At 33.5% G+C, this 25,322-nt stretch overlaps 2 protein-coding genes and 2 long non-coding RNA genes across 4 annotated transcripts; 1 reads left to right on the top strand and 3 right to left on the bottom strand.

The window, feature by feature from the left end:
- Positions 1-1,131: 1,131 nt before the first annotated feature.
- Positions 1,132-1,783, bottom strand: LOC105131915 (Bifunctional inhibitor/lipid-transfer protein/seed storage 2S albumin superfamily protein). The gene has a single exon (XM_011035117.1). It carries the CDS (start codon positions 1,647-1,649, stop codon positions 1,263-1,265), a length of 387 nt encoding a protein of 128 aa, XP_011033419.1. The 5' UTR covers positions 1,650-1,783; the 3' UTR covers positions 1,132-1,262.
- A 6,806-nt stretch (positions 1,784-8,589) lies between these two features.
- Positions 8,590-11,229, bottom strand: LOC105131910 (uncharacterized). Its single transcript, XR_843518.1, has 6 exons — positions 10,790-11,229; positions 10,488-10,603; positions 10,167-10,389; positions 9,997-10,039; positions 9,273-9,354; positions 8,590-8,891 (listed from the first exon to the last, which is right to left on the bottom strand). It is a non-coding gene; the product is annotated as an uncharacterized LOC105131910 (long non-coding RNA).
- Positions 11,230-15,861: 4,632 nt separating this feature from the next.
- LOC105131900 (uncharacterized) lies at positions 15,862-17,764 on the top strand. The gene is made up of 5 exons (XM_011035097.1): positions 15,862-16,096; positions 16,187-16,369; positions 16,468-16,542; positions 16,796-16,936; positions 17,061-17,764. Exons 1-5 carry the CDS (start codon positions 16,094-16,096, stop codon positions 17,397-17,399), a joined length of 741 nt encoding a protein of 246 aa, XP_011033399.1. The 5' UTR covers positions 15,862-16,093; the 3' UTR covers positions 17,400-17,764.
- A 5,037-nt stretch (positions 17,765-22,801) lies between these two features.
- LOC105131893 (uncharacterized) lies at positions 22,802-24,022 on the bottom strand. The gene is made up of 2 exons (XR_843517.1): positions 23,879-24,022; positions 22,802-23,428 (listed from the first exon to the last, which is right to left on the bottom strand). It is a non-coding gene; the product is annotated as an uncharacterized LOC105131893 (long non-coding RNA).
- Positions 24,023-25,322: the final 1,300 nt, after the last annotated feature.

The raw sequence follows: 25,322 nt of genomic DNA, 5'->3' as shown, positions 1-25,322 counted from the left end.
TTTAAATTTTATTTTTTATTTTAAATTAATATTTTTTTGATATTTTCAAATTATTTTAATACATTAATATTAAAAATAATTTTTAAAAAATAAAAAAATATTATTTTAATAAATTTTCTAATAAAAAATAATTTAAAAAGCAACATTAGAATGACCAGAAGTGCTGAAGTTTGGAGTTGCTTGTGGCCATGGCTTCGGTTTTACGGATTGGGTTTTGGGTGGGGAAGTGTGAGGTTGAGATCACACAGAGATAAGGCCAGAAATGGAACCTTTCGTTGAATGCTTCTCTCTGGAATTGCACTAGCCACAAAAAGACACTGACGTTTGTAATCAAGTTCTGTCATTGAAATGGGCATTTTGGTGCTTTATGGGTTCTTCGTCACCGTTGAGACTGCAACGGGACATTATCATACTGTAATCATTCTGTTGTTTATATTGAAGAGAACAAAACTTTATTATTGTAGATGCAGCAGAACACATTCTTTATTTATTGAATCTTAGTATGTTTATTTATACAATAAAAAAAATAGAATTGTAAGTTAATTATTCTTCAAGCATATCTGATATTCTATTACATAGAATAAAAGATAGTCATTAAAATAGCAACCATAAACAAATTCTAACACCTGATTCTCCAGAGATTTTATTTTGCTTCTAGAGTATCAACACATTCTTTAAGCCCCAAAGTTAAAAACATGTTAAATTGTACATTATCATACACAATTATCATATCAAAAACATGCTTTCGATTAGAGAAAGCCCTGCTACAAAAATCCGTTTGCACCATTGAGTCAAAGCTTCAAACCTTACCTGCTGCACTGGAAAAGGAGTGCTCCTTTGGTGATTCAACGGGCTATGATGCCTCCTATGGACATGTTCTACAAGATTTAAACCCCTTGGTGCTGGGCCATATGTTCCTTTTGCAACGCTTCGCTGAAAGGTTTTACAGCGCAAAATTATTATTATAAAACAGGGTACATGATGAGGATTCTACTGATTCTCCAGCACCTTTACACGTTTAAAGTGAATGAATTAACCAGAATGCTTTGCAGCTCTTAAGCTGTAATCTAGCTTCGACATGTTTTCGCATTTTGCCATTATTTGTCTCAACTCTTTAGAACAGATGCAAAGCAAAAGGAAGACACTCAATACACATTTTATTGAAAGGTGTTCAGCTTCGCTTCTTATAGGAAAGCGAGTTTTACAAGAGCAAACAAGTTTCAAACGTAAAACAAACATCAATGAACAGAAACAAAGGAGTTCTATGCGCATTTAAAACCTTCAGGAACTTTCTTTCCACAAGCACTCAGGAGCAAGCTAACTGCAACGGGAACTTTGAGCTTGACAACTCCCAAGACATTGGCCTTAATAGCTGTGCATAAACACAATGCGGCTTCAAGATCAGCAAGACCCTTGATAAGGGTACAGCATTCCTCGCTTGGAGGGGTCCCAAGAACCTCGTGAACCAACCCTAACCAGTTGCCACAAACACCAAATTTGAGGGTATCTTTAGGGCATTTGGATGGCTTCTTTGGGGCTGGGGGAGCTTTTGGAGGACAGGCCGGTACGTTATGAGATGAGACACAAGTGAACAAAATGACATTGAGCAGAACAAAAATAGCTGCTGCCTTCGAACCCTTGAAGGCCATTCTTTCATGCAACACACACGTTATGGAACTTTGAGTGCTCCAAAAGAAGCTTTATATAGAGAAATACAAATGCATAGACAATTAAATACTGAAAATAACAGGCAGCCACTACAGGAGCAGTGGCCAATGTTAAGCCATGAATGCTGTGTACTTGAAGCTGGATTTTTATTCAATTATGTGAAGGGCATGACTCAAAGTAGCAAAATCTTTGGCCCATTGCCATGTGCAGTAGCTGTGTGGCCGAGATAACTTCTTGCTTATCATTTTGCATTCTATTTGGTGTTTACATTCGTCCTCTTTGTTCTGTCCTAGCATAAATTAACATTTCAGGTATCTCAAGGTCCCAGTCTTGATTATCGAGAATTTTATTACTAAAAAAACACTAGGTAGGTGCTCGCCCTCCTACAAGAGCTTAAAAACAGGATACTATCCTGGGAAATTGAAGCATACACGATAGAAGACTAAGTCCATTTTACAGACTCTGACCGAGAAAATTATCAGCAAAATCCCAGAGATTATATAACAAATCATATCTGGGATTACTGTTCATAGCATTTCTCAGCAGCGTTGTCTTACGTAATCTGTACTCAACAGATTGGAATATTGGATAATTTGCCTTGGCAAAGTAGAGAAATCCGAAGCAACATTCTCACGCGCTTTCTTATCTCTCTCTTGCCAAACAGAAAAGATACAGCTGGCACCAAACTCCTTTCACCTCAGAACAGCTAAAGAAAACAGGGTCCCTATCTTCTGATTTGCCCCACCTTCATGGTCGTCAGCCAATTTAGGGTAGATTATAATCTCCAGGTTTATGTATTTTTTTCAGTTTCATCTAAAACTTTTGATTTGTTTCGATTAGACCTACAATCTTTATTTTTGTTGCGCTATGTGTAAATTTTAATTTCATCTCCAAAGTTTACGGGATATCTCAATATAAATCAAAAGGTAAGAACAAAAAAAAAAACTGAAATTGAAAAATCATTAAAGAAATACATCTTTTTTTAATTAATCCAACGATAAATTTTTTTGCATCAACACTATCTACCAGTTATTTGACAATACAAGAATACAATTAAGACAAAAACATATTTTTTAATAGAAATTATCAACCATCATTGTCCCTATCTCTCATACACTCTCTCACTAGCATATTATATCTACTTTTGTAATCCAATTCATCAAGTTCTTCAAAAAAGGATCTGAGAAAAATAAATAAAACCCCATATGAATGGATGATAGTTTAAGAACATGATAAGCTTAACATCACCTAAAGCATGATCATTTACACATATCAAAGATACGATTTAAGGACAATATACAAAAAAAGTTTATTTTCTTTTCCTTTATTGATTCATTCTTTATTTTATTTTCGAGGAAGTCCCATTAATGAGAGCAAATTCATTGATTGTTAGAGGCTGGTTTAGACCAGAAATGCTAACTGACCGAGTCAAATTTGCACCTTATCCACCAAGTATGGATGCCGCCATCTAGAATAAAATATTTAACACGGCAAGAGAGCGGGGTTGACCCTTGGAGTAGAGGCTAGCTTTATTTAGTGAAATCATTTGCAAAGACAACTTGGGCATCAAGGTGTCTTCTAAAGACAACAACCTTTATAAATCCCACCAGCTCAATCGCCTAGTTCCCAACACCATATCTAGTCTTGCTCTTGCTTTTACACAATATCTAGAGTAGAGTTTATAAACAAACAACAAGGGAGATGAGGCCTGTTTTTGCCTTTGTTATGGGAACTGTGTTTGGAGCCTTCGTTACGAGAGGAGCACAACGTTGGGAAAATCCTGAAGCTCACCGGAAACGGACTTGTCCTCGTCAAGCACGCAAGGCTGCAAGCCCAGGAACTGAACAGGCAACAACCTCGGGCATGCCACTTGCTAATAATTGAAAGAATAATTAGAACGCCAATGAAGATTTATGTTGTGTTACTTGTTAGAATCCTGTATTGTTGTTTGGAGGTCAGTGCTGCTTATAAATGGTTTGATGATGTTCCGTGTTAATTTGATTTACTATGGTTTTTAATTAAATAGTTACTTTATTTTTTTTTAATTGTCGTTCTACCTTCAGATCTTGGCGTGTAGATTACGAATCACATCGTAAGAAAATCTTCCTGCAGCATCATCTTGAAATATAATAGTTGGATTGAGGATGTAACTGATAAAAGATTTTATAAAAAAAAACAACATGGAAAGTATAAAAATATTATGATGAGCGGAGGTCAACCTCAAGGAATAACATATAATTTTTACCAAGACCTCAAGAAATAAATATTTGATTTCTTTGAAAACTCTAACAAAATTATAATTTTAAAATTTAGCTTAGTAGGCGATCTGGGATATGGCTAATCCAAGGATATAACCGAACTGATTTTATAAAAAAATATGAGTAGTTAAAAACCCGGCCGACTCAGCAAGTTAATTTGACAAGATTCAATTAAAAATTCGATTGCAATCTATTGATTTTTTTTTTTACCAAAATGATATCGTTTTGATTTATAAAAAAAATAAAATTAATCCGGGTGACCCTATCAAAACCCGTGACCCTGACCTTGGGTCGGGTCAACCATCGAATCATGTTTAAAAACACTAGATAAAAGAGATAACATATTTAGTTGTGGAATCATTGGGGATGATTAATATTTTTATTTGTATTAGGATATTTATTTTATTATATTTTCAATAAATAATATTAGTTTGGTTTTAGTTAAATAATAAACTTTAATTATATTTTAAAAACAAGCATGACTTTTTATGATGGAGATTTATATCTAGCAAACAGTACAATAATGCGCATAATTTTGAAGAAAAAAAATGCTTTGATTATTTGACATTAACTAAAGTTACTATAATATTAAGTTCAATAGCCATGATTAAAGGCTCTATAAGAGATAATATTTTGTTACAAAATAACACAAAATTGGACAACAAAAATGCATTATACTCACTCAAGTCCTGAAAAAATTTACTTAGTTTTAAAAATATATGTTCTAATGGTTATCATATTAAAATAATAAATGAAAACAAAAAATAATATTTATATATTTTTTTCATGCATTTCAGGTCAAAAACTTGTACTTTAAAAATTATCTGAATATTTATATATTTTTTTCATGCATTTCATGTCAAAAGCTTGTACTTTAAAAATTATCTTTCTCTTCTAAAATTTATTACACAATTATAAAATATATTGAAATAAATATTATGACACACCAGAAGTGTCCTAATTTAAAAATATTTATGCTTTGTCATGATCGACTTGAACATCTAGGATTGATAATAATACAATGAATTATTGAAAATTCATATGGATATCCTTTAAAGAATTACAAGGTTTTAATGAAATAAATTTTTAGTACATAGTCATTCATGAGAAAATGTTATAAAATCTATAATTATATATATTAAAAGCTCGTTAAAACTCTTAAACTTCATTACCTTTGAATTTAGTCTCTTCTAAAAGCTCGTTAAAACTCTTAAACTTCATGATTTTTTAATTTAATCTCTTGATTTTTTATGGTACTTGGGTTTTTATTGTTCATTGATATTTTTATTTGATTTTCTTATAAATAAATTCTTTTTCTTGTATTCTAAACATTGGAAAAAATATAAAAGAAAAGACATGGATTTCTTTTTATTTTTTATTTTTTGAACAATTATTAAGTTTTTTTAATATTCAAAGGTAACTTTTAAAAAGTCGAGGACTAACATATAATTTCACCAAGATCCCAGGACTGAAAAATAAATATTCAAACCCTTGGAGGAGGAGCCACTCTATCCCTCTTCGTGTCTTCAGAAAGACGTCAGGACGGCCCACAAGTTATATAAGTCCTCTGCTAAACAACCTTGCCTTCTCCAAACTACTGAATTAGTTCCTGCTTCAGCACTGCTTAATTTTCTTTTTCTGTAGCTAGCTCAGCCAAGTGAAGCATCGTTCCTTGAAGAAAAGAGGCAGCCATGGGCCTGATAAGGAGAAACTTCTCATTCATGTTGGGGACACTCGCTGGGATCTACATATCCCAGAACTACAAATTGCCAGACGTCAAAAAACTTGCCGAGACTGGCCTTTCTTTGGCTAGACAAATTGAAAGAACCCATCGCAAACCCAGAAACCAGAAAGAGAGCGATGGCGTTTCTGAATGATTTAACTCATCACAATTAGTAATAGGACGACTCCTGCTCTATGTAATGTCATATACTTACTAATAAAATTATGTGCATCAGCAAGAAAGACAGCGATGGAGGTTAATTTGTTTCTGTTTACCCCAATTTGTACTTCAATTTTTTTTCCAAGAAAGACAGCGATGGAGGTTAATTTGTCTCTGTTTACCCCAATTTTTACTTCATTTTTTTTTTAATTAAGTGGATCACTTATCTTTTGAGATTTAAGTTATTTCAAAACTAGTTCATCAGTTAAGAAGCTGACATTGACCTCTAGCAACTTTGATTCGTTTGAAATTGAGTACTTCAAGTTAGATTTTGTAGGTTTCACAAATTGTCCCCCTATTATTAAAATTCATCAAATTGAACTCTCCGCAAACAATTTGATCGTATTGAACCCTTTACTTCTATTTTTATTCTTTATTTTTCCCTTTAAACCTCCCCTCCATTTTATTTTTTTTCTTGTTAAATTGATTGTGAGGTAAAATAAAAAATTTACAATAAATATAATTACAGAAAAAATAACAAGTCCAAAGATGAAAATTGAGATTTTGTTTTTGTAAATAAAAAATTTACAATAAATATAATTACAGAAAAAATAACAAGTCCAAAGATGAAAATTGAGATTTTTTTTTGTTTTCCGAATTTTCTGAGATTTTCTTTGTTGTTTTATATATATATTTTCATGGATATTTTTTCCTATTTATGGATATTTTTGTGTCATTTTTAAATATTTTTTTACTTAAAAGTCAAACTCATCTAAAGGCTAAGAAACAAGTCAATAAATCAAGGGGTTTAGATCAATTTGTACATAAATTATATGACTTTCACATACAAAAATAGATGGGAGGTTTAAAATAACCAAAAACTAGAAGTAAAGGGTACAACATGCTCAAATTATTTACGGAGGTGATTTTTAAACGTTTATTAATAGGAAAAAAAAAACCCTACAAATTTAACAGAAGGATCCAATTTTAAATGAGCGAAATAGCAGGAGGTCCATTTTAACCTTTTTAGTTGATGAATCAATTCTCAAATAAATTAAAATTCAGGAAATAAGTGACCTAATTGACAGATTGGTTCTTTGTCTGCTACTATTATCGATTTCTTGGGTCGTGTTTGCTCACCGACAATAATTTCTCTAATCACATTTTATCCTCAAATAGTTTTGCATTTAATGACGTTTGAAGTCTTAAATCTTATGTGACTTTGAGGGATTCATTTTAGAACTTTAGAAAGTTAGGGACTAACATCTAATTTTACCATATCCTCAAGAACTTGAAAGTAGATATTCAATAACATTTTCTCTTTTCTAACTGTAATAATTAAAAGAAATTAAAATCAGAGTAGAAATTTTCCTATATGTATCCTTAAATTGATCTAAAATTATTTTTGAAGTAATTTTTATTTAAAAATATATAAAAAAAATTTTAAAAAAAATTTAATTTTTATTTAAAAATATATATAAAAAATTTTAAAAAAATTTGTGTATGATATTAACATATTAAAATGATACAAAATATTAATATTTTTTTTTCCTAGTTCAGCAAACACTAAGGGTAAATAGTTTTACATTATCTATTTTAAACAAGATAAATTGAGAATTTAAAAAAGAAAAACAAAGTCAAAGTAACGCTATCTTGTCTTCTATCTTTTAAAGTGTCGCTATTCTTTGAAAAAAATTGTTGCTTAGCCAAGAAGGGTTGACCCTTGGAGGAGGAGTCACCATGTACACAGAAGGGGGGCTCATTTTGAGTCTTGGGAATTACGGCATCACGGCTTTATGAATCCCCTGCACACCCATCTTTGATTTCTCAAGACTGTCAAATTCCTGGTTCACATCTCTCAGATCAAGCCAAGTCGCTTTCTCATACTCTACATAGCGAGCTGCATACTAAAGAGTTTTTGGGGGCCAAATGGGTTTGATAAGGAGCTCCTTCTCGTTCATGTTCGGGACGCTGTCTGGGATCTACATAGCCCAGAACTACAACGTGCCTAACATAAAAAAATTGCTCAATTTGGCCTTTCCATGGCCAAACAAATGGAAGAAACCCATCGCAAACCCAGCAACAAGAAAGACAGAGATGTTGTTTCAGAATGATTGATCGATCCATCACCATGACAGGGTTCGCACCTATATTATGATCCCATCTCGAGTAACTCTAGTCTTATTCATATGAAGATCTATTTGAATTATCTGCAAAATCGGGGAGCTTATGTTTCCATGTATTAGCCTATAGTTTTTTGCCCCCCTTCCCATCTTTATGAGTGGTTTGTCTTACTTTCATGCTTGCGGTTAGTGCCTTAGTGGAAACGGTCTATCGGTTTTCATTTGATAAAGCAACATGTACCCTTACTCTATTACTAAAACTAAAGATTGCATAGGCTGAAAGTGTATCATTCAATAACTAGCGTCCAATATAGCTCAATCTGTTATTTCCAGACCGCAGCAATTCCATAATCTCACATTGCCTAGCAGAGCATTTCTTTCAAGTCTCAGGATTAGTCTCAATGATTTATGAAAACCCACAGCTTTTTAAGCATTCAGAATTCTACCAAGGGACTGATAATAAATTCCTTGGGCACGTTGAAAAAACCACAGATATACAGGCAAAGAATCAGAGATGGAAAGCAAAAACTTGTACATTTTGGGGTTTAGGAAGTAGACTAGTGAGCAGTGATTAGCAGGTTCAGCTTCAGTAAGAGAAATGGCAGTCACTGGATTACAAATCAATCCATTCACAAGAGATCCTAAGTTTAACAGGCTATTAGCCAGTCTAACTACCATCCAAACCGACCTAGTTCTTGCTCAAACATCTGACAAATCAATAATCAAAAGTGCCAAAAATGCATCTGACTATAATTTTACAAACTACGTGAGGAAGTCCTAAAAAGTTTCAAAACCTCTGGGAAGGCAGCACACTCTGTCAACTCAGACTATAATCTCAGTCGCTTGGATATTCACTTGAAGATATAGCCAACCAAGATGCCAAACAAACCAAACCAGAAAAACAACCAGTAAAGAGACACCCCCAGCATGTTTTTTGCTGATCTGTTTTCTCATCAGTTCCTGTTGCAGGAAAATGCACACAATAGCAAGATCGGTGAGCGCTAACAATGACAAAACACCATTAAATAACTAATGCGTTTCACTGACAAGAAACTTGAGAATGCATCACTAGAAGGAATTCATGAAGGCAAAAGAGGATTCAACAACACAACTATTCTTCCTGCTTTCACCATACGGTATCTCATCGACAGAAGATAAAAATATTTCACATGAGAGAAGTATGCTGTGTATTTTAATGCAAAACCAATCTCAGAAAAGCACAGCGCAATCATTCGAGAATCAAACCAATATAAGATATAGGAAAAGGAAAACCGCACTTTGCCAAACTTTCATAAACCAATTATCTAGACTAAAAAAATGACATTAACATTCAATTCATACCAGTTCATGCCGAAGCTTCTGATTTTGTTGCAGGCATGGCAGGAGTTTTCTCCTCTGTCAATCTTGAAATCACAGACCAAGTCTGATATACAGACATAGGTCAGAAAATTAACCCAAAATTGCAAAAACAAAGGTGTTCCATAAAGCAAAATACTTTCAAGAGTAAATAGGCAGCATTTAACTTTAAAATGTTTATTTATGGAAGCTCTAATTGGTGATTAATCCTACAGGTACATGGCTGGATATTTCAAATGCCACACATGTACCCTGTAAATCGCCCTCAGAGCAATGCTTTTCCCGCCAGGAACAAAAACCAAAAGAATGAAAAGGTGTAGCTTCACAGTCCCAACATATCCTTCTATTTATTGCAGTAACACATTAAATTCCTAAATATCCAGTATACCGGAGCATTCCCAATATACTTGCTTATTCTAAATTTCATCAGAGGAATTTCAAAATACAAACAGAACAACAAACACAAAATTAAAGCTGTCATCAGTTTTTTGCAAGAAAGAACACTTGAGCTGAACATCTTATGTCAATGGCTATAGTTTATAAAATCATTATGGACCTGTGTATTTCAGATTTCATGTAATGAAGTTCAAGAACTCATTTCGAAAACAACATATTTGTCATTGAGTAAATTAGGAACGTCAGATTTAAGTAAATTTTCACGATCTAAGTCACAGAATTTTAAGGAAAACAGGGAAAAAAGATAGTTTAACTCAGAAGATTTTTTCTTTAGGCTCCTCTAAAGATCTCGATACCTGAAAAACGACCCCAAATAAATGGAAAATGCCATAGCTACCTGGATTCCAATGAGCATATATGCGTACAATAAAAGCAAAAAGGAGGAAAGAAGATCTCAAAACAGAATCAAGATGGAACACTTGCAGCATCAAGCAATGAAGTATCCTGATTACCGTTCTCAAACATAGAAGGCCTAGAAGAAGAAGATCCTTCATCAGGTTCTTCTGCAACAGGAGAGGGAAGATTTGCAAGGGCTGTATAAAACCGTCAATTTGAAATCCTCCATCACCCTACCATCCTCCTTATTAAACTGCAAAACCAATCACTCCCATCTTTAATTCTATATTGAGCAAGCATAACCGTCAATCTTTAAACAGGAATAAACAATAACTCTGTATTGAGAAAACATAACCGTCAATCTTTAAACAGGAATAAGCAAAGGAAGATACAAAGAAGCCACCCCACCATATCAGAAGTTATGTCTTTGGTAGTTGTACCATCAGGTGCAACTACACTCTGAAGCAGGAGCTTGTCCTTGCATTGCATATCTGGCGGTGACTCCTTTTGGCCTTGCATTGTAACTAACACGATCCAATCAAGAACAAGTAGAAAGCTCATAAAACCATTATATGCCCAAACATACATGTCTACAATGCGTCATTAAAGCAAAACAAAATGAAACGAAAAGCCATCCACTTAAGGAAAACAACCATAATTTACACGAGACGCTATCATCACATATAAAATTAGAAGCCAAAATGCATTACCAGCTATTGATTTGAAATTCACAAATCCCAACAACAAACAATTTGGCTCCTAGTTAGAGCCGCTCTCGCGTAATTTCGTAACAAAATCAATAAATTTAGATATTTTATTTTGTTTCCATTTTCTCGGAAAGCAAACAGGAAAAAGAAAAGGAGAGATAGAGAGCAAGAAAGGAACTTCGTTGGAGTTTTGAGCTCTATTGAGTGGATATTAAGAAGATCTCCAGCACTCATGATTGCTCATTTATTTCAGTGCGAAGTAGAAATTTAATTTGTGAAAATCAAAAAAATTGTATCAAAATTAGGGCCTTTTATTTTGTTCTTTAAGAGAAAATGATTTTTTTTTTTAAATGTGATATAGGAGAAAGGAAAGTGAAACAGTGGGAGGGAGGCGGGAAAAAAAAATTATTTTTTATGTTTTGGGATTTGGGTAGAGAGTAAAATCACGATGATGGTGATTTGGGTGACTAACGTTAGCCGTTTGATTTAAAGAAACGTTGTGATCGTATTGGGTTCAGCGGGGTTGTTATGTGTGAAGTCACCGTTGGTGAGGTTAAGGTGGGAGTTTTAATTTCTTGATTTGTTAGGCTTTTCCATTATTTTTGAAGGTTTAATTTTTTAACAAGGGATCACCAACCTAATGACCAGAATACCCTTGGGATCCTGAGTTTTTTTTTTTAAATTGTACAAGGATAGAGATTATTTTTCGAGATGCTAGCAGAGGTTAATCATGTATACTTACAATATATATAGAGTATTTTAAAAATATAATAGCAATTGTTTTTTAAAATATTTTTATTTTAAATTACATTAATTTTTTTATTTTTTAAAAATAACTTTTAGTGTTATCATACATCAAAATATTTAAAAATATTAAAAATATATTAATTTAAAGTAATAAAATAAAATAAAATATTTAATTTTTTAAAAATATTTTCAAAACAACCAGAATACCCTTGGGATCCTGAGTTTTTCAAGGAAATTGTACAAGGATATAGATTATTTTTCGAGAGGCTAGCAGGTTCATAATGTATACTTACAATATATATATATAATATATGTAGAGTATTTTTAAAAGTATGATAGTGGTTGTTTTTAAATATTTTTTATTTTAAATTATATTAAAAAAATTATTTTTTAAAAATAAATTTTAGTATCATCAGTACATTAAAATATCTAAAAATATAAAAAATATATTAATTTAAAATAAAAAATAAAATAAAATGTTTTAATTTTTAAAACGCAATGCAAAATACATATCTCTGCCTAATTTGTCATCATAGAAATCTCCTGTTATTGATGTCTTCGTTTTTATTATTAAAGGCAATTTTTCATGCTCTGCTCCACCCACCTTCAAATAGAGGTAAAGATTGTAATTTAACATCAACCATGAGCGGGTTTTTTTACATAATTATTTTATTTTATAAATAATAGATACAGCATGAGTATTATCTTCAACTAAAATGAAAAATAATAGATATTTTTACAATAAAAATATATTTCCCCGGTGCTCATTGTCATTTTCAAATAAAAGTTTGAATGACTTTAAAATATTTATATATATTGAGTAAAATTAATCAAAATAATATTAAAAAACTATAAAAATTATTCTTAGATATAAATTGAAAAGAATGTAAATATAATAAATCATATATATATAAATTCAGGGATGAAGGTCCCTTGAGATTGGAGGATATGACGACAGCCTTGTATAAAAACAAAATAAAAGTAATTGCAATCTCCATCTAATTTCAAAATCATCAAAGAGTATATTTTTTTAAAAAAATGGATGGATGTTGTTTCAAAAATATTTTTTTAAAATTGTAAATTTAAAATTTTTTTATTTAAAATTAATATTTTTTAATGTATTTAAATTATTTTAATATACTATATTAAATTAATTTGTATCGATACTTTTTACTCCATGGTTTATATGTGGGTAACTGGTGGAAGACATGTACATCAAGAACGTAAGACAAAAGCTAAACTCGGCGAGAACATGATCATATACATCGAGAGCGTCAGACACAAGAGCTCAACTGGGCAAGAACATGATAATAAACTAGTCAGTAGTTTTCACGGAATAAAGGCGAATCTGAATAGTACCCTGTGGAGATGATACTAGTACCTGAGGCTGAGCCTATGCTAGCTGATGGTTTATAATTTTCTGGGGGCAAGGGCTGCTGGAGTCAGATAGCTGTCCTACCATTTTCAATGAAACAGCTGCTGCATGCATTGCTTTGCTGTTTCAAATTCGTACTCTTTTTTATGCCAATTCCTATCTTCGCTGCTTGTCCGAGTCTTGCTGTACGCCTCTCTCTTTCACATTTTAATTTCTTCTGTCATCTCCTTCGGCCTAACTCTCTCTCTCTCTCTCGGGCCCATTCCTCTATCACCCTTTGCATTGCTTCATGCTCCTCGGAGCACGTAATTAACAACGAACCTCGGCTGCCTAATCAGTATCGAAACCTTGTGATTATTTTTTGTTGGCAGTTATATTATCTTGGAATCGTATAATTGCAAGTGCTATGTCTTGATTCGGGGAAACTTTATTGAATGGTCTAGCATAGAAAAGGTCATTGGGTCCAGAATTTATGTGCGTTCGTGCCTTTCTTTTCTATAAGCCCAGAATTTACAGTCCGATTTGCCAATTATTAGCATCTAGCAAGGGAACTTCTACATGATCAAGAACTGGACAAGATGACTGATTGCCAGATGCGCTTGGTTTTGTGTTTTCCAAACCGGTCTTTATACTGAACCACAAGTAACATGGACTAAAGTCAGCCTATTAATGGCTGCTCTGTTTTCCATGTTGCTTTCGCTGCATCAAGATATACGAATTATTGTCATGGAACATAAACGCAACACCTACAATCATTATTGCAGCTGTGAAAAGCATACAAAATTACGTGTGGTCCTGTTGATACAAAATTCAAACCGGTAGATCATTCATGGTTTCAGCTGGAGTCCTGTTAGCATCCTTTCTAAATTGAAGAACCCAGTTACTGCTATTCCATGTTCATGAAGCACCCTTAAATAACTGCACCTGTCACTGAGGAATTTTAATGGAAGACCACCTCCATGTTTATGATGTTTCATATCATGCAGGCAGGCAAGCTGCCTGCCCGCATGACATGTGCAATCTTACATGGTAAATAACTAGGTAATTTTGATTGAAAAAAAAAAGGCCAGATAGGTAATCCACCTTGTCATGGGAGCTTAATTTGATCCAAGATATAGTAGCTGTTTGTATGGTATTATTATCTCCTCGTTCAATTACCATTAATATTTACTATTTACTTTAAAGAAATATTACTATCTGAATTATTGAAATTCCATGTTAATTTGTAAATTATCGAGTCAAGATTTTTGTATTTGAATATGTTAATGATTATTTTTTATTTAAAAATATATCAAAAAATATTTTTTATTTTATTTTAAAAAAATAATTTTTAATACCAACACAACAAAACTACAAAAAAACATAAAAATAATTATTATTGAGCAAAGAAAAAATAAATAAAATTTAATTTTTATTAAAAATATTTTTAAAATGAAAAAATAAATAAAATCTAAATATTTGGTAATTTAAAATAAATTTTATCATCTCAATGCATCATTTAATTCAACTAAAAATTTAATATATATTAAGAGCCCATTTATTTTTTATTTTAAAATTTTTTTAATTAATTTTTTTTATATTTCTTATCTACTAATATAAAAAAATAATTTTTTTAAAATAAAAATAAATATTATTTTAATATATTGTAAAAAAAATAAAAAACAACTAATATCTAACAACAAAAATCACCCAACATATAAAAAATATTTAGGGATACAGTGTAAATTATATTTTTAAAAGTAAAATTTTTATAAATTTTAGATCATTTTAATATTCCAATCTCAAAAATAAATTTTAAAAAATCAAAAAATTATTTTAATATATTTTAATCTAAAAAATACTTTAAAAATTAATTATAAACACATTCTCAACCATGCCCTAAGTTCCATGTCAATTCACCGAATGGAGCCAGGCCTAACCATTATGATACTCGCTGTAGTATCATGCCAAGCCTTTTCTTTTCTTTTCGTTCTCCTTTTGCTGCTAGCAACACTAGCAGCAATGTTTTCCCAGTCTCTCTCTTTATTCAGAAGGATGGATTTCACTAAGACGACCTCAAATCAGGGCAATTACTGATAAGCAGATTTACATGTAGCTGGGGTGGTGGTGGTGGTTTCATTACCCAGAAAGAAGGACAGACTCCCAATCCCTCTTTAGTTACTCAATCTGCTGTGCTACTGGCCCTTCTCCCCAAATGGAAAACAAGAAAACATAGAAAAGAAGAAGGACAATCTCTAGTCTCCGTGACAATTGGATCTATCTTCCAAGACACCTCAAGACTAAATTTGAGTAACGAAAATGTAAAATATGGAGATCCTTTCAAATAACTGAACCTGTTATGGACATGATATATATCTTGCGAGGAAATTGGATAGTCTATTTGTCTCCCATTTTCTCATTTTACGGAGAGAAAGAAGAAGATATTGTTCATGTGGACCGCCATCTGAACACCTGTTGGTATCTACAACCAAGTTACTCTGAGAATTTGTGCATGTCTCGTAAAATACTGTATAAAACTAATTATTAATTCTAACCATAGAGATACAAATGGTGACTTACGTGAAGATCTTATTAGGGCCCCTTGCGATTCCTTTTTACCGTTTCCACCGAGAACTGAGAAAAGCCGCTGTTTCTAGTCTTGTCATTTAGCACTTAGCACAGTGCAGAGAAAAACAAAAAGAAAAAAGGAAAAGAGTAGGCACCTGTAGCCAGGCCAAACTACCCATTTGCCAAGGAACAAATGGTTAGAGGTTTTTTGGGTTATGAGCTAGAAAGGAAAGTTTTAGATTTTGATTTGAGTTCCCTTAATTTTTTATCCTTTATTTTATCTTCTAACTACAAAAATTTTGTTCTCCCTTTTGTGCTTTCACTCTCCAAACCCCGCTTGCACTGGCCTAAAGTATAATATACTACCACTAGCTATGTATAGTGTATTTTATTTTTTAAAAAGAAAAGGATAGTGTATTTCTCTTGTCCAAAACAAAACACAATAATAGGACACACCCCTTTAGATGTGGCCGCCCTCCCCCCCTCTCTGACTGTTCTTTCATTGGTAACAGTAACACACTGCACCAGTACCATTACCAATTTACCAGGCGCCGTTTCTCTCTCTGTGTGCAGTGATAGTTAGTCCACCACTATCTTTACAAGCCCTGACCACAAACTCTCTCTCATCAAAATTCAAAATGGTGTGTCTTGTTTCATGGATGTCTTGTTTTTCTTTTTTCTTGAATCAGTGGTAGTGGTAGTAGTACTAATTTTCGTGCTTTTGTTTACAGTTGATTTCTTCAAATCTATTACTACCTCCTTGGCTTCAAGCTCTTCTCGCAGAAAAATTCTTCGATGCTTGTTTAATTCACAAAGGCGCAAGAAAGAATGAAAAGAACATATTCTGCTTGGACTGCTGCATCAGTATTTGCCCTCACTGTCTGTCTCCTCACAACTCTCACCGTCTCCTGCAGGTTCCTTCAAAATTTACCTGCCAAAGATCAGGTTTTGCTCTTACATGCTTTTCATGTGTTTTACCAAGTTTTGACAATCTCTTCTTTGTGTGTTTCAGATTAGAAGATATGTATATAATGATGTTTTAAGGCTAGATGATGCTCAGAAGTTATTCGACTGTGCTTTTGTTCAAGTAAGTATAATTTTGATGAGATCATGATGAAATACAAGAAACACAAAGTTAAAAATATGGATATGCAACCTTCTTGTTATAGTCCTTTGCTAATTATGTCCGTACACACATTCATTGCTGTTTATATAAATTCTTTCTTGTCTTCACAGACAGAATATTTAGCTACATTTTTTATGCCCTCCCTTTTCTTGAAAAGCAAATTGCACCCCCATTAATTTTGTCCCTAACCAATTTCAATTCTGTGTGTTTGCAGTCCTATACTACAAACAGTGCAAAGGTGATATTTTTAAATCACAGGCCACAAACAAGGATAGTGAATATCAGAGGCAACAATTGTAGCACCTGTGACAGAGGTCTCCAGTATCCTTATCTCTTTTGCTCCATTTCTTGCAAGGTAGTTATAGTAATTACCATGTTCAAAACTTCACTCTTTCAGAATCCTGCCTCTAAAGTCCTAACCCATTTCATTTCACAACATTTCCTCATCCGGGTTTCCTTCACTTCTCTCTTCTTTACAGGTTGAACATATTTTGACTACAAAAGGTGTTAGGGGGCTTTCAAGTTTCTTTTGTGATTGCAAGTTCTTACCTTTGTCTGAACCTGGTTCAGATGACGGTTTAATGACCCCTGACTCGGTTCTTGAACCTACCGGTTCGACCAAGACAAGCTCTAGTTCAGGTGGGTATGGTGGGGTTGATTGTAAGACACTTGCTTGTACTGCCACAACAGAGATTGTGAGAAAGAAAAGGAGCAGCTTAACAAATTCATGCCGGACGATGTTTCCAAGAATTACCGAGATATCGTCTAATTTAATGAACCGGAGAAAGAAGGCACCGTGCCGGGCTCCTCTTTATTAAACCATCTACGGCCTACTGCTCCTGCTACACGGGGAGTGAAGATGGCAAGGGGCCGGATGCTTGCCTAGAATTTGGTAATTTGTTTCTTTATTGAAGGGTAAATTTGGGGTTAGGAAAATGGGAATGAAAATGAAATTCTCCCAATTTTGTTGAGGGCTCTAGCAGTGCTGCCTTTTTTTTATCCGTCCCTTTACTATAGAGTTACTACAGTAGGTAATAGTGCCAAGAGGACCCTGTTTTTATCGCCTTTTCTCCTGACTGATGGGGTAATTGTCATTCACGCATTGCCAATTATCAGTTCCTTTTTATACTTTTATAGCTATCAAAGGTCCTCCTTTCAAGTGCCAATTATAAGTTTCATATCATTGCATGTCACAGATGGGGTTTTGCACCTTTATTTGACTGGACGAAAGTATCAAGTGCTGAGTTTGAGAATGTGGTGTGCCTAATGTCTTTGTTTCAAGAACACAGATTGAATCGCAGATGTGTTAATTTTCCAAATCAGTCTCTAAATCCTAGGTTTTTTTTTTTGAGTTATTTTACATTTTAAAAATGAATTTTTAAAAATAAAAAATATTATTTTGATAGATTTTAGATTAAAAATAGCTGTTATTATAGGATTGCTACTACTGGATTTCTCTTAATTCTTAGAAAGATTTTTGAAGTTTTGAACAATTGTTGTGAAGATATTTGTATATGCCAAACTAGAGGGGCTAAAGGGCATGTAAAAACTGGTCGGTAAATTGATTTTCATGCTGGATTTATACGAGTACACTCGCAAATGAACGTGCCAAGAGTTTTTCATAAGAAAGAAAAGAATGTGACAAAAAGTAGAGCATTACTAGACTGGGAAAGCTAATTTAGGAAAAGACTAGAGTAACAATTAAAATGTATTTATGGGTGTGACTTGAGGGGTCCTAGAACTGCAGGCCCTCCCTCCACTACATGCTGTCTCTTGCTCGTTAATCATGTCCCTCCTTTTCGTTCTTTTCTTCTTCCCTAGGACACCATGGAGACAATCGATGGGCTGTGTTAATCGATAATTTATGCTAGCTTGTTCCCCTCCCAATGTTCCTGATCATTGTTTACTCTCAATATCTATAAAATATTCTATCCTTTAATAAAAAGGGGCTGTTATATCTATATACATAAACAAATAAATGTTAAAGACTTGATTCTCGACATAGTAATACGTAAGGCAACAGTGTCAACTGAACTCGTTTAATTTGTTTCAATTTTGGTAGAACCTCGAATGTCTCTTCATGCACGTCAAGTTCCAAAGCAGCGAGAAACATGATTGATTTTTCCACTGCCCCTGGTCCGCTGGCAAACCTCGGTACTGTGTTCTTATCAAACAGCAGAAGAAACAAGCTCTATCATGAATTTATTTTCATGCTGAGGGGGTTGTGTGTGTTGTGATGAGAGGGAATTTTGGATACAACAGCTGTTAAATATACATCATCTTTCCACGTCCATTATAGGAGCAGTTTATTTTCATGGAGAAAACCAAACAAGCTGCCGAATTATGCATGACATATCTCCTGCTATGATATACCCCACCATGAAGAATTTATGTCAATAATTTTTCGTCAAAAAGTACTTTCACAAGTAGGACTAATAAATGGTTTGGGAAGGCCATTGATTATTTGGAGTGGGGAGGGGTGGCTAGCATTAAAGCCTTATCCATAGGCAAAATCTTTCGGAAGATTTGCAGCCTGTTCCCACTCTAGCCTCTAATATTTCTCTTGCCTCGAGTTTTTTCACTCGGCTTGCCTATCAGTTTTTGCATATCAAATCGAGACTAAAAACCTCTTCCTAATCAGACAATTTGCATCCAAACCGATGCATTTACAGCACTGAATTCTTATTTCATTACCCATGAAGACCACCTTTCTCGAATCATGACAACAAATGAGAAAACACCCGATGGCTGACGGAGGTGTTCTCCTATACACTGGCTGTCGTAACAAATTTCCCAGCTGAGGGAGCAGCCGTGGGGGAGTCCACTTGTGATGGTGCAATCACACATTTAAGACTCTTGTAGCCATCATATATCTGACATAAAGACAAGTGTTTGGCAGGTATATATGGATCACCGAACCCTGCTGATGCATCATGAAGCAGAGGCATTATTATGTAGTTGCATTTTTGGCTTTTGTTGTGTCTACACATGGCCCATGGGACATGTCTTTGTACCCTTCCGAGGGCAGCTTCTCAGTATACCGACGTTGTGCATTTAAGGGATAATCAAGAAATTATAGTCAGTTCTAGTTGGCATTGGTCTCTCTCTTACAGCTATGTTTTTTTGCACCAATGGACCACAAACTCCCATGGTGATGGAGAGTATATTAGAGAGTATCATTCACTTCTTGGGTAGAGGTCCTAATTTGTGATGTCTTGGTCTCGTGATAATTCCTAATCGTTCGTTTTTAATTTAATTTTTTCACAAACATTAAAGAGATGAAAATTCAAACCATGACAGTGAAATCATTGGAGACGGAAGCTGATGGTTTTAAGCTAAGCGACGTAGACACATGAATCTCTTCTGGCTCAGGACTGTACAGTGAGGTTGCATTCTCATGCGCTGGCTCGTACTCCCTCATGTTGGGATTATAACCCATGGACCATTTAGAATCCAGGTTTCTGGGCCTTCTTCCGAGACCAGCACTGTCAATTATGATGATGACCTAACATAATTTTGAAACTCATTCCGAGGGCTTACCCCGAATAAATTCCTTCTTTTGGGTTAGATAAGGTCAGACTGTTGTTGTTTTTATATTTTAAAAATATTTTAAAAAAATTTTTATATATATTTTTATATCATTAATATTTTAAAAAAAATTTAATTTTTTTTTATATATATTTTTATATCATCTTATGTGAAAAATAATTTTTAAAAATAAAAAATATTATTTTAATATATTTTTAAATAAAATAAATTTTAAAAAACAATAACAACCACACATTAAAACACCCTTTAAATTAATAGAATAATCCAAATTTTTTATTTTATAAAAATTAAAAAATAACTTCATTTTAATAATAAAAATTGTTTAATACTGTTTTCTCTGACGTGTCATCTTTTGTAAATATCAATATTATTAAACATGGACCGAGCTTAAGCGAAATTCATGATTGTTGAATCATTGATTCAGTCAATTAATTCGCTGGGCCGAAATAAAATTGTTTGTTTTTTTCACTGAGTCACAATTAAATCAAGAAAGCTCTTTAATATTGATGTACACTATCCTCTTTGGAAGTCAGAACATTTCAATTATCCCAACCAAGTTCGTACACTAATTGTACCCCGTCACTGTAATGCCATGTAGCCAAACACCTACCAATATACCCCCCACCATTTTGCCCTTCCTCCAGCACAAATTTTGTAACATTGCACCCAAAATCGATATATGATGATAATGGAGGGAAACTTAAAAAATTATGGCTACGAAACCCGACCTGGATTGACGTGACAAATTCCTGGTATGAAATTCACTCGGGTTAAGTTTTAATTTAAATTAATTTTAACATTAACCTAGCTATATTCAGATGGCTTTACATGTGAATTGTGACCGAATTAACGTGATGAATTAATTTGAATTAGTTTTAACATTAACTTGGTCAAAAGAATGTACATGTTAACCAATGAAATGGTTGAGTTAAGTTAGCTGGGGTTAAAACTAATAAATTAAAAATAAATAAAATAAATATTGTTTTAAATAAAAATTATAAACCAAGTTAATTGGATGACCTGTAAATTAGATTAACAAGTCAATGATCCGAGTATTTTTTATGGAAGAGTCCTGACAATCGAAATAAAAAGTTATTTTTAGTTAGCCATGGAGTGCAGTCCATGCGACAACCTTGAACCAAAAAACTCAAAGCTAATGTCACCAGCCCATTTCTATCGAATAAATATATCTTCAAACACGTAAACCTAAGCCCCATCTCTAATGGTGGAACATGAAGCCTTTATCTTCAAACACGTAAACCTAAGCCCCATCTCTCCACATGAAGCCTTTATTTTTTTTATGGAAGAGTCCTGACAATCGAAATAAAAAGTTATTTTTAGTTAGCCATGGAGTGCAGTCCATGCGACAACCTTGAACCAAAAAACTCAAAGCTAATGTCACCAGCCCATTTCTATCGAATAAATATATCTTCAAACACGTAAACCTAAGCCCCATCTCTAATGGTGGAACATGAAGCCTTTATCTGTTCATTGATTTTTAAAATCCTGACAGTACGAAAAGACCACCATCCTCTGTTCAATCCCCAATGTCTTATAACAGGGAGAGAAAAAAACTCTCGTCTTTTCAAACCCAGTGTCTCACAGAGAGAGAGAGCGTGGTCTCCTTTCTCTCATTTGCCTCATGCCTCCGTTATTTTCCCCTCACTGAGCAGCCCATCTTAATGTTTCCCCTATGTACACGTTAACTGCCTCTCTCACCAAGTGCCTTATTGAATTTTTTAAATGAAAAAGTAAATTATTAATAAATATTTAATATTATATATTTATAAATACATGTTATATAAAGAAATGCACCCCCTCAAAGTTGAACAAAATTAATTTCAGAATTTTTTAAATAAAAATACTTACATTATAATTATTATTTTTAAAATTTTATATTTTAAAACTGTTTCATAATAAATTTATTTTTAATCTCATTAAAAATATCTTTTTTAATATATATAACAAATTTTTATTTATTTATTTTTAAATCTTGCAAAAACTATGAAAGTTCTTATCAATAATTTTATGCTAACATATGATACATAACATCTAAAATCATAACTTAAAAAAATTATCATAAATTGATGTTGTTTTTAATGACTTATTATTTTGTACAGATAGATTAAATATAAATATTAAATATTTTTTTAATTTATCTATTATATCTATAATTTTTTTAGTTATCCTGCACTTCACCTTTAATTACTAATAAATTTATCATCATCATTTTTCATATAAAATTTATTAAAAAATACTTCTTAATTTATTTAAACTCATTTTAATTCATATTAATTAGAATATCATATTAATTCATTTTTAGTTATCTATTAAAATGTTTGCTACAGCCCATAGGGAGCCTAGCAGCTATGGATTCGAATAATGGCCAATACCATTGCGCGAGACATGATCTTTAGTATCAAAGACTTCCCCAAAATTTGGCAATCTAAATAGCTGCCTTGCTCCATTCTTTGATGCTGTGATTTGTTTCTGCCTAAGAGTCGATTTAATTACAACTTCATAGAATGAATCCAGCCTCTACAGAGTTTAATTATGGTAATATGCAAGAATCAACCAAGTAATGGGATTCAATACTAGTAGACGTAGAATTATTATCGTGATTGTCAGATATAATTAAATGCATATGCATTGCATGCGATCTTAGACAAGATGACTGAAAACTGAGCGCTCTTCATTAATCACAAAATTGAAAGTAAAAGCTAATGCCACCATTGATAGCAATGCTGCCAAATATCCACTACCACATCAACCTACTTATGAATATCATCCAATGATTCCTCTACCTCTACAATGTTCTCTATTCTGCAAAATCCACGCACAAACCAATGTGCAACCCTTCTTCTCCTCGCACCACCGACACTAAAGATAGGAATAGGAAGAAAACTCCTCCCTCCATGCACTCTCCCACCAGCCATCTCTCTCGTGCTCCATGTTTCACAAATATACCGTTGTCTCCTTGCTCTCATTTGCCTCTTTTTAACTTCTTCCTGTGTCTGGGCAATTGATCTCAGTACTTCCAGCCTTTTTATCTCCTTTCTATTCCCCTCTTTAGCTACATTATTAAGTGCCTCTGATAAATTTCTCAAGTCAAAAGAAGATTTATCATCATCTTTATTTTTATTTACACGTTCTTGATCATCAAGGGCCTGCGAAAGAGCTGTTAAATCGTAACATGAAGGTGAAGCAGTACTGCCTTCTGATTTGTCGGTGCTTTTATTGCGGTTTTTCTTGGACTCTGGCTTCATCGTGACAGCCAGCTAGTGATGAACTTGCGAATCTGTATCATATATAAAATCAATTAGAAAAATCAAAGAGTTATGCTAATTTATGTAAAGATTCTTGGAAGAACCTCCAGAATTTACCCTCAACAGGCACTGGGTACGTTTGATGAATATTTTTAGGGAGTCTTTTGCCAGATGACACAGATACATGAGCAGATTACTAATTTAGGGATTTTCCCCAAATAACTAGTTATTGTACGGAGAGAAAAAAAACCTATGGAATGAGTTATCGACATTACTTGAGGGTTAATTCACGCAAAATATTTTTTAGGTAAAATTAGATATTGCTACTTCAAATAAACAGATTACTAAAAACAAAATTTGGCGAAAAACCCTAAATTCCTTTAGGATTTTTACTTTATATATATATATATTCCTTTCTTTTCATGGAAACTAAAGAGAGGGGATTAGAGAGAAAGCTAGGGAGAAAGGCCCGTGTTGTGTACCTGAGACGTGCGGAAATCGAAGATTAGAGAGAGAAAAATAAGCGAAGGAGAAACTGAACGAAAAGATTGTGGAATACTGCTGTGATTTATAGGGGGTTAGGGATTGGTTTTAAGTCGGCTAATATAATTCCTTCCGAATCATCATCTGAATCTAACTATACACTTGTGTTTGAGATAGGATTTCCTCGAGTTTCAAGTCAGCTTCGGCCTGGAATAATTAGGGGCCTGGTTTCGAAGCCCATTTAACAAATAAAAAGATGTGCCTAGCTCATGTTTGTTTGGGCCATTTCCAAATTATCGTTGTATGGGCCTTGATGTGTTCTTCTCGAAAAACGTCTTCGAGATTCCAGTTTTTGGTTTCATGGAGTTGTCCGGACAGGATGTTCTAATGAAATAATGAGATTATAACCATAAGGTCAGCTGCAGCTCTACATTCAGGCAAGGTGACCAGGACTTATTAGCTATTTGCTATCGTTTAATAAATGATCAATAGGAGAGTTACCGAATTTCCAACATACAATAATAAGCATAAACAGTAAACAACCAAGTGGGAAAAAAAAATTAATTCTTGGGAGTATTATGAATCATGGTCATTGGGATTCTGAGTCTTGCTCCACGACAAACGATCCCTCTTCCTTCATGAATCTCATGTTCAGGCTTTTTTTTTATTTTCAACCCGTAGGAACTATAAGATCACCCCAGAAATGCCTTTGACATTTAGGGGTTGCGGACCAACTATAAAATCCTATTAAATAAGTAGAACATATTAGTTGTCTGCTCTTGGGTAGTGAGGTCCGAGAATGTCAATCACTCACTTCTAAAACCAATATTCTTAAGATAAAAAAAGGGGGCCTTCCCGTCCCTGGATTTCTTGTAGTTAGATCCTCCAGAACTTCAACAATTCTTAGTTAGAATGGGATTCCAACTCAACAACTCTTGAGATTTTAAAAAGAGTTGCTCTTTGAAAAACGTACGGTATGACAAAAGTTGAAAGCTGTGTTCGGTGAGGGAGTTCTTGTCTATTGTAGATCTCTACGGTAGAATCAGTCGGGTGCCTGAGAGGTGGTGGTTTATTCTGTTGTGGCGGCTTACCTTGTGGTGGCAACTAAGAATATGAAAATTGCGGCATATCCTTTGTGATGATATACACTACACATCCCTTGCGGCAACTAAAAATACGATGATTGCTCAAAATATAGTTAAAAATGCCTTTTTTGTGTAAGGGTATTGGATAAGCCATTCATGTATATTTATGATGCATTCATATAAAAAAAGTCTATTACATGTGCTTTTGAATTAAAATCCAAGATAATAATATGAAAAAAAAAAACAAAAACACACGCACGCACACAAATGTAGTATCTTGAGAATAAGAACTGCTATTAATTAGTTTGGGACCGCTCCAGAATCAAATGACTTTATATTCTCCTCGGTGATTAATTAT

This window comes from Populus euphratica, unplaced genomic scaffold (genome assembly GCF_000495115.2).
Source record: "Populus euphratica unplaced genomic scaffold, PopEup_1.0 scaffold2.1, whole genome shotgun sequence".
In the NCBI taxonomy this organism is placed as follows: Eukaryota; Viridiplantae; Streptophyta; class Magnoliopsida; order Malpighiales; family Salicaceae; genus Populus; species Populus euphratica.
Note: the sequence above shows the minus strand (reverse complement) of the source record. Positions and strands in the feature narration are given on the sequence as shown.